The sequence below is a fragment of the Lepus europaeus genome, chromosome 13, assembly GCF_033115175.1.
Source record: "Lepus europaeus isolate LE1 chromosome 13, mLepTim1.pri, whole genome shotgun sequence".
NCBI lineage: Eukaryota > Metazoa > Chordata > Mammalia > Lagomorpha > Leporidae > Lepus > Lepus europaeus.
In genome coordinates, this window is record NC_084839.1 from 59900093 (window position 1) to 59913707 (window position 13615).

Below are 13615 nucleotides of genomic sequence, written 5' to 3' on the forward strand. Positions count from 1 at the left end.
CAATTATTACTGCTAATAATTAACTAAAAAGCTTCTAGGCTAAGAGAGGTAGGTTTAAAATCATATACTAGGGTTTTAAACTCTGTTCTTCAAATGACTCTCAAATTTCCTGCTAGAATAATTTAACTTAGAATGGTTTATGGTACTTAAAAGTTGCTTATCATTAAGATCATTAGAATCTATGTGATTCAAAGTTATAATATTGCTGTTACTACATTAAGTTTACAATCTCAGAAGTTCTGTTTCTGACAGAAAAATCGTTAGGCCTCAAAGGGTACTAAGCTTGTCTGTCTTTTTACATGAAAGGAAACTAAGGCCCGGAATGGTTAAGGTATTCTTCCAAGGTCATTCATGCTGCAGTGCCAGAATAGGCAGTATAATTGAGGATTTTGACTTCCAGCCAAGCTCAGTAACTCCATGTTTATTATCTCTCCAGTTTCTCTTACTTTCGCATCTGAAACAACATATTCTCTCTTAAACAGAACATATACCAACCTGATTCTCAAACATATTACAATGTCTAGAGCTGCTTTTTAGGCAGAAGGAACAAAAGGAAGTTTTTTGTTTGTTTGTTTGCTTTTTTTTTGAGAGGCAGAGTGGATAGTGGATAGTGAGAGAGACAGAGAGAAAGGTCTTCCTTTTTGCCGTTGGTTCACCCTCCAATGGCCGCTGCGGCCAGCGCATCTCACTGATTCGAAGCCAGGAGCCAGGTGCTTCTCCTGGTCTCCCATGCAGGTGCAGGGCCCAAGCACTTGGGCCATCCTCCACTGCACTCCCGGGCCACAGCAGAGAGCTGGCCTGGAAGAGGGGCAACCGGGATAGAATCCGGCGCCCCAACCGGGACTAGAACCCGGTGTGCCGGCACCACAAGGCGGAGGATTAGCCTGTTAAGCTACGGCACCGGCCGGAAGTTAAGTTTTTAAATTCTAATTTCTTGAGCTCTCTAGTCAACAGAGGCAAATGCTGTGTCTCTGTTTGGACAGTTAGGGTTAGTTTAGAGTGAATAAGTTGAAATAAGGGAGTCATCTATTTAATCTTCAGACTATGCTTTTGGGAGTTAAGTGCAAGAGGCAAACAAGTGGTTGTGTCCTATCTGGGCATTAGTCATCCCACTGTCACCTTACACCTGGCCAGCTCCTTTCATCCAGAAGTACTGTTCAGCCAGATCCTAAGCACAACCCCACAAATACCTCAGAGGAGCAAAGGAGCAAATAAATACTGACCTACACGAATGACCTAAAGCAGGAGACAGGGAAAAGAGATTGATTTTTGATAAAGCTGGCTGAAGCAAATTTTTCTAAAAGGATAAAGACATATGGAATAACTATGCAACAACAAACATGTTTTTCCAATTCATTTTTAAGAAACTTTGCCTTTCCTAAGGGTGAGACAAAGTTTATGCAGTATTTGAGCACTTATAAAAGACAGCATAAATATGAGAATTAAGTTTCTTGATTTGATAATATTATCCCATAGCTTTGAATTCTGTTTGGATATAGTTAAGATACAAATTCTTTTAAAAACACTTCTTAGATACCAGTTTATATACATTTTTCAATTTTATGGCTCATCAGATGGAGAAATCTTACCCTAAGACAATGAGTTCACCATATTTTACTGGTGCCTTGGAAGGATGATTTTCTTGATCAGGAGAAAACATGAGCTTGGTTGTCTTTCTCAAATCTTTGTTCACTGGTCAGGAGCTTTGAAACACCTTTTGCATTATTTTCTGGAGGGGAAAAGGTAATGTGAACAATGAATTTCCCTTTAAATAAAGATGGCACTTTCCAGCAGTGCTCTAGAGCACAGCATTAGGCAAAGTATCACCTGGTATACAATGCATATGACATTTCTTCAATGGTTATTTGACCCAAATATGGAGTAAACATACTTTTTCCTTATTATTTCTGTTAAGTACAATTAAAATACCTGGATATTATTTCCAAAACATACTAAGATGTGAAAAGTTGAGAGAAGGCAGACCAACAGGGACCTCAGAATCCAAGGAACAAACATGGTGGTGAGTTTTGTCTCTCTTTCCCTCTCTCTCTTTTTCCCAAAATAGATTCCTGACTTTGAGGTGAAGAAGTCAACAACCTGGAAATGTCAACTGGCCCAAAGCCACAACAGCCTGCTCTCTCTAACAAAAGGAAAAAGAAAAGAGTATCTTAGAAGATTAAAAAAAATTTTTTTTACATTTATTTATTTGGCAGGGAAATAGGAAGGATGGGAGAGGGGGGCAGAGAAAGAGGGTGAAAGAGAGAGAGAGAGACAAAGAGTTCTCATCCTCTGGCATGCTCCCCAAATGCCCAGTTGTCAGAGTTGGGTTGGCGTCAAAGCCAGGAATTGGGAATTCAATTCAGTTCTTCCACATGAGTGGAAGGAGCCCAATTACCAGGCCATCACCACTGCCTCCGAGGGTCTGCATTACCAGAAAGCTGGAGTCAAGAGTTGGAGCAGGGTATTCAACCAGGCACTTTGCTGGGGGACAGGCATCCTAACTGGCATGTTAGCTGCTATGCTAAACACCTGCCACAGAAATTTTTTTTATAATAATAATTTTAATTCCGCCAAACACAGAAAATACTGAGCCTCATCTGGTCCCTATCCCTGACACACATTAACAAGAGCCTGAACTTCCACTTCATGAACTCTAATGAGGAAGTCTAATATCTTCACTGGGGTTGTAAGAGTAGGCTAAACAGGGAGCCAGAACTGGAAATAACCAAGATATTCTAACTAAGTGAATGATAAACTGGTATACTCACATCATGGAAGACTGGTCAGTAATAAAAAGAAGCTATTGATATATGTAACAATATGGACGAATCTCTAGAGAATTATGATATGTAAAAGAAACTAATCTCAAAAGGTGATATGAATAATCCCATTTATATAACATATAATATGTGTAGGAAGGAAGTGGATATGGCTACAAAATGACAGTAAGAGGGGCCCCTGTGGTGATGGAAATGTTCTGTATCTTTATCTTTTAGTTAAGTAGCTGTGCTACTTTACTAGTTCTGCAAGATGTTACCACAGGGGGGAAACTGAGTAAAGAGTAGGCAGACTTTCTTTCTGTATTATTTCTTATAATTTCTTGTGAATCAATAGTTATTTAAAAATAAAAAGTTCAATTAAAATATAAATGTGACATAAATATGCAAACAAAAGACTAATATTTCTGATAAGCCAGAAAAAATACTATAATAAGCTATTTTAAGAAAAACATTTCTTCCATTCAAATACACTAAAAAGGGGGTAGGTATCTGGCACAGTGGCTGACATGCTGTTGGAAAGCTGGCATCCTATACTGGAGTGCCTGGGTTTGAGTCTAGTTTTCTATTAATGCCCAGACTAGGAGGTAGCAGGTGATGGCTTAAGTAGTTAGACCTCTGACACCTACATGGGAGATCTGAACTGAGTTTTGGTTCTTGGCTTCAGCCTGGCCCAGCTATTGTGGGCATCTGAGAAGTCAACCAGTAAATGAGAGATATCTCTCTCTGTGTCTTCTTCTCTTCCTGCTTTTCTTTTTTTCTTTTTCTTTTTTAAAGTCATTTTTTCTTTTTTTTTTTTTATTTTTGACAGGCAGAGTGGACAGTGAGAGAGAGACAGAGACAGAAAGGTCTTCCTTTTGCCGTTGGTTCACCCTCCAATGGCTGCTGCGGACGGCACATCTCGCTGATCTGAAGCCAGGAGCCAGGTGCTTCTCCTGGTCTCCCATGGGGTGCAGGGCCCAAGGACCTGGGCCATCCTCCACTGCCTTCCCGGGCCACAGCAGAGAGCTGGCCTGGAAGAGGGGCAACCGGGACAGAATCCGGTGCCCCGACAGGGACTAGAACCCGGTGTGCCGGCGCCGCAAGGCGGAGGATTAGCCTAGTGAGCCGCGGCGCCGGCCTCTTCCTGCTTTTCAAATAAAATTAATAAAAATACACAATATTTGTTACCATACAAACTTGTTTTTGCTGATGAAATTTTAATAATCAAATTTGTCTAAAAGGTTACAGAAACCAATACATAGATTTATCATCATAACGGCCTGGCCTTACTACTTTAGTAAAAATAAACTATACTGTAGGCAGACATTTGGACTACAGGTTAAGTTGCTCATATCCCATATCAGAGTGCCTGGATTCGATACCTGACTCTGGTTCCTGACTCTAGCTTCCTGCTAATACAGGCCCTGGAGTGTTCTTGCCACCCACGTGGGAGTTCCCAACCCACAGCTTTGGCCTAGACCTCTGGATTTGGCCACAATCAGGTACCAGCCATTGTAGGCAGTTGGGGAGTGCACCAGCAAATGGAGTACTCTCTCTCAGTCTGTTCTCTGCCTCTTTAATAAACAAAAATTTAAAAACCTTAAGGCATATTTAGCAAATTCCCTTTTTTGAGAAAGAAAATGGTATTATGCTAACTAAAACCTTCAATGTAAAAATGTGAAGAGTTTTTAGAAAAATTTACTCAAGTTTTCCAAATATCAATCTTGGATCTGTATAACAAGACCTTCTGTGTACGTGAAAACCCACTTGAGTACACAGACATGTACTCAACCTTCCCATTTCCCCCTCAAGAAACATTTCAATGGAAAAAGTCACACCAAAGCTTGACCAGAGGTTTTAACTGCTTTTCTTTTTAGACAACCAAGGTACCACCATCAAACATGAAAACATTGCTTTGATGCATTTCTGACCAAAACCAGCAAGTTATACATCTAATAAAAAGAATTTAAATTAATTTAAAATTAGACTGTAACAACACTGCTTTTCTTGGTGTGGATTCCTATTTATAGCTACTTTCTATTTAAAGAAGTGATATTTTTCCACATATGGTAGCAAAAATTTCCCTCTTAAAAATAAGCATATGTATTTAAAGAAATAAATCAACTTAAAACAGTATTAAATAGTAAGTACAAGGAGATGGCAAAGATCTGCAAATGTTCTATGAATGCTTCTATTTGACTGCCATTAGTATATCCCATGGCTAGCGAGTATTAGTTTGTGTTCTAGTTCCAGCTCTCTCTGAACAAAGCAATCTGTTTCCTCAACTTTAAAAAGGAACTAAAGTAGAATAAAGAAAATTTTAAAGCTGGAAAAAATACAAGCAACCATCTGGTCTAGACATAAGAATTCACAAGTAATGTGCACAGCACTATATGTTTAGTTTTACTGCATCTACAGCAAAGGAACAATTTTTAACTTAGACAAAGAACTAAAGAATAAGAGTAGGGCTGGCATACATCCTCCATTCTGTAATTTTTAGAGGTCTTGGGTAACCAAGCCAAGAAAAATTATATTATTTCCAATCAGATATATTCTTTTTTTGCTTAGAAGCCCTGGTATCTGGAATATTTATTAGTGACATCTAAGTTTCAATCACCAGGAGGTGGCAGTAGAGTAGGGTGGGAGAGGGGGCAGCGTTGAGGCAAGAGTGATTCCGCTGCCATCTTCATTACTGGAATCCCATATGAGTGCTGTGCATGTCCTGGCTATTCCACTTCGGATCCAGCTCACTGCTAATGGCCTGCCTGGGAAATACAGTGGAAGACAGCCCAAGTACCTGTACTCCTGCCACCCACTTGGGAGACTCAGATGGAGTTCCAGGCTCTTGGCTTTGGCTTGGCTCAGACCTGGCTGTTGAGGCAATTTGAGGAGTGAACCAGTGGGTAGATGATCTCTCTTTCTCTGCAACTCTGTCTTTCAAATTAATTAACAAAAAGAAATTTCAATCACAAGAACAAATTCAAACCTGGCTTCTATTTTTGTCTCTAACAATCTAAACTTAAAATACTTAGTAGTATTAGTTATATACTTAAAAAATACAAGATAAACAAGTTTCTTAAGTTTAGAATGGCATATAACCAAATGACATTATAATGGGCATTATTAAACTACAAATAAAATGTTCCATGATAGCTATTTTTACTGAAACCTTTCATTGTAATTCTAACACATGTTGATAGGTGGTTATTGTAAAGAAGCTTTTGAAATCTTCATGTGCATTCTAAAGAAAGATGATCTTCACTGATTTAGAATCTTTAACAAAGTCCAGTAGCTAGATAGTGCTTTCCCATTCACTCTTTATATTCTTTCTGTATTTTTATTTATTTACATACTTATCTTAAATTTTTATTTATTTATTTGAAAGGCAGAGAGAGATTGAAACAGGAAGAAATTTTCCATTCCCTATTCACTTCCCAAATTCTCACAACAGCAGGGCTGGATTATACCAAAGCTAGGAACCTGGAATTCAATCTACGTCTCCCATGTGGGTGGCAGGGACCCAATTACTTGAGCCATCACCTATTGTCTCCCAGGGTATGAACCAGCATGAAGCTGGAATCAGAAGCAGAACCAGGACTTGTACCTAGGCACAACAACTTGGGATGTTGGCTTAACCACTATATCCAATGCCTGTCCCCTCTCTACATTTTTTTTTAAATCTGAGTAAGGTATGATGTTTCAGAGGTGGGTATTGTACTACATAGAGAGTACTGTATGTAGTACTGTATGTACTACATACAGAGTTAAGCTACTGCTTGGGATGTCTGTATCCTATTTCAGATTGCTAAGGGGACTGCCTCTGCTTCCAATCTGGCTTCCTGCTCATCTGCTGCCTCCCAGGTGGGAGACTGGGATGGAGTTCTTTGCTTCTGACTTCTGCCTGGCCCAACTCCAGCTGTTGAAGGCATCTGGGGAGTGAACCAATGGAAGATCTATCTTTATCTCTCTCTCTCTCCCCTCTTATTGCTCCACTTTTCAAATAAATTTAAAACCAAGTAAAAAAGATAACAACTTTAAAAATGAATTTCTGAAGCTATGCATTTGACAACTAGAAATGAATATGTACACAAAAATCACCCTAATTCCGGAATTACTGGCTACATTTTTGGCCTTCAATTAAATTGTCTGATCCTATGTAGCCAGCTCTAACCCAATATGATCTAGTACCAAAATTATGAAATAGAATCATTAACTCTACCCAGGACCAAAAAAATTAGAGAAATTCATGCTAATAAGGCTGTTTTTTATAGTATCTATTACCTTAAAGTTCTACTTGATTCTTGAAAATTAAGCCTGTTGCTCTCATTAGCAGAAACCAATCTTCTAAGGTTAAGAAAGTTCTTGTAAAAGAAATATATTCTGGGGGCTGGAACAGTGGCATAGCAGGTTAAGCTGCTACCTGCAACATCGGCATCCAATATTAGAGAGCTGGTTTAAGCGCCAGCTGCTCTGTTTCTGATACAGCTCCCTGCTAATGCGACTGGGAAAGCACTGGAAGATGGCCCAAGTACTTGGGGACCTTTACCATCCACAAGGGAGACCTGGATAGAGTTCTGGTCTCCTGGCTTTCTCCTGGACCAGCCACGGCCTTTGTGGCTGTTTGGGGAATAAACCAGGGGACAAAAAAATCTTTGTCCCCCTTGTTTCTACTGCTCTGCCTTTCAAAAATAAATAAATAGATCTTCAAAAAAATTTTTTTTAAATTCTGGAATAGTGTTAGTTTCAATGCAAGTTGGGAAAACATGAAAAATTAGTCATGGGGCCAGCGCTGTGGCATAGTGGTAAAGACACCGCCTGAAGTGCCAGCATCCCAGATGCCGGTTCGAGACCTGGCTGCTCCACTTCCAATCCAGCATTCTGCTATGGCCTGGACAGCAGAAGATGGCCCATTCCTTGGTCCCTTCACCTGTGTGGGAGACCCGGAAGAAGCTCCTGGCTCCTGGCTTTGGATTGGCCCAGATCCAGCCGTTTGCGGCCATCTGGGGAGTCAACCAGCGAACGGTTGGAAGATCTGTCTCCTCCTCTGCCTCTGCCTCTCTGTAACAGCCTTCAAAGAAATAAATCTTTAAAAAAAAAGTCATAAAATAAACATTTCTTGGGAACAATCTTACAAATGTGATACAACATTCTAAACATTCTAATCATTTGTTTTTTAAAGGCCAGTGTGGTACAATTATTTTCATATCAAATCTTCCCAACGGAATTATGTAACTGTCAGGTTCACCTAAAGAAGCAAAACTGGGAAACCAATTTCCTGCCCCTTAACATAAAAACATTATAAACACAAAAATGTTATAATGCTTCTTTATGGTGAAAAAATAGGTGAATTGCATATATTGCTTCTGCTGAAACAGCTCCATAGTTTCCCTGTAGTTAATTTCAAAAGGATGACTCGGAAAGAACTATTTACGTATATTTATAGAGGAACCATTTTATGAAACCAATTCAGCTGATGACTGAATGGAGGTAAGTTTATAAGAGTCTTGGTAACAGCAAAAATTTAATCAACTTCTTCTTTCACAATCAGCAAGATTAATAAGCAGCATTTCTACATAAAAGGAAAAGTAATGGTGTCAGCAGTAGTAGTTGGAGATTACTACTTACTGTCAGTGTCTTCTAGTTTCTAACACAGTAGTGGAGGAAGTGAAAACCATGTTCCTTATCCCAAGATACAGGTACCACCTGTACAAATGGCTAGCCTCTCCTCACAGAGTAGCCAAATGACATGTTGAGAGACCATCACATATGGAAATAATTTATTTTCTTCCTGATGGGAAAGCAATTAACGTTTTTCCCAAGGACAGGCTATGTTCCTCCAAAGTAGCTTATCAACCTAGGCATTACTGACATTTTGACGCGTATGTGTGTCTGGCCTGTGCATTATAGGACATTCAGTGAGCAGCATACCTGGTCTTCACATCCCCTAGATGCCAGAAGCACACCCTAGCTGTGATCATCAAAAATGTCTCATCATCCTGCCCGCCCCCACCCCAAACACTGTACTAACCACTCACACTGTGGATAATGACTTCCTTGTAGGAGGGGAATTTCCGCCAATTTTGGCATACTGTCTGGCACAAGGTATGGTACATAATTGATATGTGGGCTGGCGCCACGGCTCAATAGGCTAATCCTCTGCCTGCAGCGCTGGCACCCCAGGTTCTAGTCCCGGTCGGGGCACCGGATCCTGTCTCGGTTGCCCCTCTTCCAGGCCAGCTCTCTGCTGTGGCCCGGGAATGCAGTGGAGGATGGCCCAGGTCCTTGGGCCCTGCACCTGCATGGGAGACCAGGAGAAGCACCTGGCTCCTGGCTTCAGATCAGCACAGTGCGCCGGCCGCAGTGGCCATTGGGGAGTGAACCAACGGAAAAGGAAGACCTTTCTCTCTGTCTCTCTCTCACTGTCCACTCTGTCAAAAAAATAAAAAAAAATTGATATGTGCTTATTAACATCATATTGATGTTGCTGTCTTATAAGGTTATTTATACTAAGCCTAAACTTAGTAAAGCAATAGTTTTGAAGGTAGCTGCAGTGTCATATTTTACTAGAATTGGTAAGAATGGCAGAGCATGAGAAGAGAAGAACCATCATCTTACTTTGATGGCAATTATTATTTCTGTGCATTTAAAATAGTTTACAATGGGAACCTCTCTGAAATGGCTGAAGGAAAGGAACTATGGCTAGGGTGGCTACAGAAGTGCTGTAAAGCCAGTGCAGGAGGCCAGATAAGGCAGTAACTTCTAGACCTAGGAGACTTATTTCTAGAAAATTTAAAAGCAGGCTTTGATGAAGAATTCCTTTTAAGTCAAAATCAGTATCAATCTGAACCAATCATGGGCTAATGTTTACCTTCCACTTGTATAAAATGTTACTTAACAAAATGCTTTCACATAATATCTGATTTGACACAACAGCCTTATGAATTGGGAAAGAAAGTCTTAACTCCATTTCCAGATAAGGGAACTGAGTTGTTTCAAAAGATCAAATGACAGGTTAAAGGCCAAACAACTCAAGCAGAGGCAGAATTGAAATCCATATAATAACTCAATACAGAGTTGTTTAATTTGATCAGAACAACATCAAGTACAATCATCTATCCCCATTTTATAAAGGGAAACTGAAGCTCCTTCAGGTAAAGTAGTCCAGATTTTCTGATACCAAAGGGGCTAATTTCTAAACAGGTATGAGACCCTTTTTTAGAACCATTAGGAGAAAGACTGAAAAGTATAGCTGTATAAACACTAAATAAATTACCCTGACTGCAGACTAGTATAGAAACACCCCTGCAACTATGACTGGTGCTTTCTGAGATTATTTGAACCTTTGTCACTTCCTCAGTGCTCACTCTGTTTGTCAATCCTGTTTCCTGGTAGTGATCAACAACAACAAAAAAAACCTTGAGTAAATGAACTAGACTTTGCATGCTTGTTTAAAAATAGAGAGGGGAGAAAGAAACCCAAGAGGAAAAAGCAGGTAACTGCACTAAGGCAAATTTCTGTTCCATCAGTTAAAAAATGAGTTTAGAGAGCTTAGGTAAGAAGGCCTCAAGCACTCCCTGAATGCAACAGCCAAGAGAAGGCAGCAGGGAGTATTCTTGACTGGGGAAGAGCACTGTTTGAATACAACAATGCCACTCTACTCCAAAATAATTAGCTAATTTGCCATACATAGAAAATGCATTTTTAAAGGTACAACTAAGAACTCAAACATTTTTATTTTCCTGTTAATTCTTGGGTGGTAGTCAACAATTTTAGAAATTCTCCTAGGTTTAATTATTAAAGTCCCCAATAAAATTCTGCAGGAAACAGCAAATTCGGTGGGACTGAACAGTTATTTGGAACAAAAACAGGATAAAAGCATATGCGTGGGATACTCTATCATTTTCTAAAGTCAGCATCCTATACTAAAGTCCCTTTTCATAATGGCTACCACTGGGTTATGTATCTGTGCCAAGTATTGTTTTAAATACTTTGTCATTTACTGATTGAATCCCCAGAACAAACCTTATGAGATAGGCAAGAAAACTGGGGTTACAATTCAGACTCCACCACTCTGGAACTGACAAAACAATTTTGAGCTTTAAAGTCATGGTGTGGAGGGTGGGAGAAAGTGCATGGAGGATCTACACTAGGAAACTCAAACAGCAGGCGGGCGCCGCGGCTCACTAGGCTAATCTTCCGCCTGCGGCGCCGGCAGTCTGGGTTCTAGTTGCGGTTGGGGCGCCAGTTCTGTCCCGGTTGCTCCTCTTCCAGTCCAGCTCTCTGCTGTGGCCCGGGAAGGCAGCGGAGGATGGCCCAAGTGCTTGGGCCCTGCACCCGCATGGGAGACCAGGAAGAAGCACCTGGCTCCTGATCGATACAGTGCGCTGGCTGTGATGGCCATTGGGGGGTGAACCAATGGAAGGAAGATCTTTCCCTCTCTCACTGTTCAACTCCGTCAAAAAAAAAAAAAAAAAAAGAAACTCAAACAGCAAACAAAAATCTCCAACTCTTTTCCTACTATAAAGTATTATAAAATGAGGTCTTATTATTATTATTTGAAAGGCAGATTTACAGAGAGAGAGAGAGAGAGCGAGCGCACGTGCGAGTGAGAGCACGCACACGATATTGAGATTTTCCATCTGCTGTTTCACTCCCCAAGTGGCTGCAATGGCTGGAGCTGGGCCAGACTGAAGTCAGGAGCTAGAAGGTTCTTCCAGGTCTCCCATGTGGGTGCAGGAGTTCAAGCACGTAGGGCCATGTTCTGCTGCTTTTACAGGAGCATTTGCAGGGAGCTGGACTGGAGGTTGAGCAGCCAGGAATTGAAACGGTGCCCATAAGGGATGCCAGCACTGCAGGCAATGGCTTAACCAACTACATCACAGTTCAGGCCCCTATGGGATGATATTTTACATAACTGATGTCATTATCCTAACAGGGGCAATTTTTTAAAAAATTATTTGACAAGTAGAGTTATAGACAGTGAGAGAGAGAGACAGAGAGAAAAGTCTTCCTTCTGTTGGTTCACCCCCCAAATGGTCGCCACAGCTGGCACTACGCCCATCCAAAGCCAGGAGCCAGGTGCTTCCTCCTGGTCTCCCATGTGGGTATAGGGGCCCAAGCACTTGGGCCATCCTCCACTGCCCTCCTGGGCCACAGCAAAGAGCTGGACTGGAAAAGGAGCAACTGGGACTAGAACCCAGTGCCCATATGGGATGCCGGCACTGCAGGCAGAGGATTAACCAAGTGAGACACGGTGCCGGCCAACAGGGGCAAATTTTTAAGAACAGGTATCTTGGGGCTGGCACTGTGGTATAGCAAGTAAAGCCATCACCTATGACACCAGCCTCCCAAATGGGTGCTGGTTCCCAGCTGCTCCACTTCCAATACAGCTCTCTGCTAATGGCCTGAAAAAAGCAGTGAGGATGGCCCAAGTACTTGGGCTCTGCCACCTACTTGGGAGACCTAGAAGAAGCTCCTGGCTCCTGGCTTCAGCCTGGTCCAGCCCCTGCTATTGCAGCTATCTTGGGAATGAACCAGAGGATGAAAGATTTTTTTCTCTCTTTCAAATAAAATATCTTCTAAAAAAAGACATCTTCATTTTATGCAGTTTCAGAGATAGCAAGAGGGAGACAGAAGAATATACTTCTATGTCAAAGACTAAATCTTTTGACCTTCTCAATAATATAATCAATTATTTAAAGCTGAGCTTAAAAGTCCAATGATAGAGGCCTGTGGCGCCAGCATCCTATATGAGCGCTGGTTCTAGTCCTGGCTGCTCTTCTTCCGGTCTGGCTCTCTGCTGTGGCCTGGGAAAGCAGTGGAGGATGGCTCAAGTGCTTGGGCCCCTGCACCTGCAAGGAGGACTGGGAGGGGCCACCAGGCTCCTAGCTTCGGATTGGTGCAGCTCTGGTGGTTTCAGCCATTTGGGGAGTGAACCAGCGGATGGAAGACCCCTCTCTCTCTCTGTATAACTCTCAAATAAATAAAGAAATCTTTAAAAAAAAAAAGTCTGTGGAAAAAATTTACACTTGAAAGAAAATTAATTTCCCCCAGCTTTTTTTTTTTTTTTTAAGATTTTTTATTTATTTGAGAGGTAGAGTTACAGTGAGAGGGAAAGACAGAGAGAGGTCTTCTTTCCGTTAGTTCACTCCTCAGATGGCCGCAACGGCTGGAGCTGCACTGATCCAAAGCAGGAGCCAGGTGCTTCTTCCTGGTCTCCCACGCAGGTACAGAGGCCCAAGCACTTGGGCCATCTTCTACTGCTTTCCCAGGCCACAGCAGAGAGCTAGATTGGAAGAGGAGCAGCCAGGACTAGGACCAGGGCCCATATGGGATGCCGGTGCTGCTGGCGGAGGATTAACCTACTGTGCCACAGCGCCAGCCCCTCTCCCGGCTACTTTCAAGAACATTTTCTAAAATCTTATTTGAAAGACAGGGACACAGACATGCCATCTTCTGGTTCACTTGCCAAAAGCCCATATAATGAGGTCTGATCAGGCCAAAGCCAGGAGCCAGGGATTTATTTGCTTGGCCATCATCTGCTGCCTCCCAGGGTATACAAACAGCAGGGAGTTGGAAGTGGAACAGAGCCAGAACTCCAGTTTCGGCACCCCTAGAGGTGTCTTAACTGCTACACCAAATGCCTGTCCTACCCACACTGCCCCAATAACTTTAAATCAATATCAACCTATAATGTAGTAGGAAAAAAAAAAGTAGTGACAGTCACTGTTTTATTTTCAGTAACAAACGACTCTAACAGCATGTAGGTTACGGACCTTTCCTGGAAAAAGTGTTTAAATGATTATTTCTGCAGTTAAATCACCCCCAGAAATAGAGTAATCTGGGTTTCCTCTAAT

At 41.6% G+C, this 13615-nt stretch overlaps 1 protein-coding gene across 1 annotated transcript in view; it reads right to left on the reverse strand.

The window, feature by feature from the left end:
• PELI1 (pellino E3 ubiquitin protein ligase 1) overlaps positions 1 to 13615 on the reverse strand; it is a 70888-nt gene that overhangs the window by 16123 nt on the left and 41150 nt on the right. Inside the window, exon 2 of the mRNA XM_062209529.1 lies at positions 1590 to 1729. Within this exon, the coding sequence (XP_062065513.1) occupies positions 1590 to 1660 (71 nt within the window). The 5' untranslated portion in view covers positions 1661 to 1729. The remainder of the gene's footprint in view (positions 1 to 1589; positions 1730 to 13615) is intronic.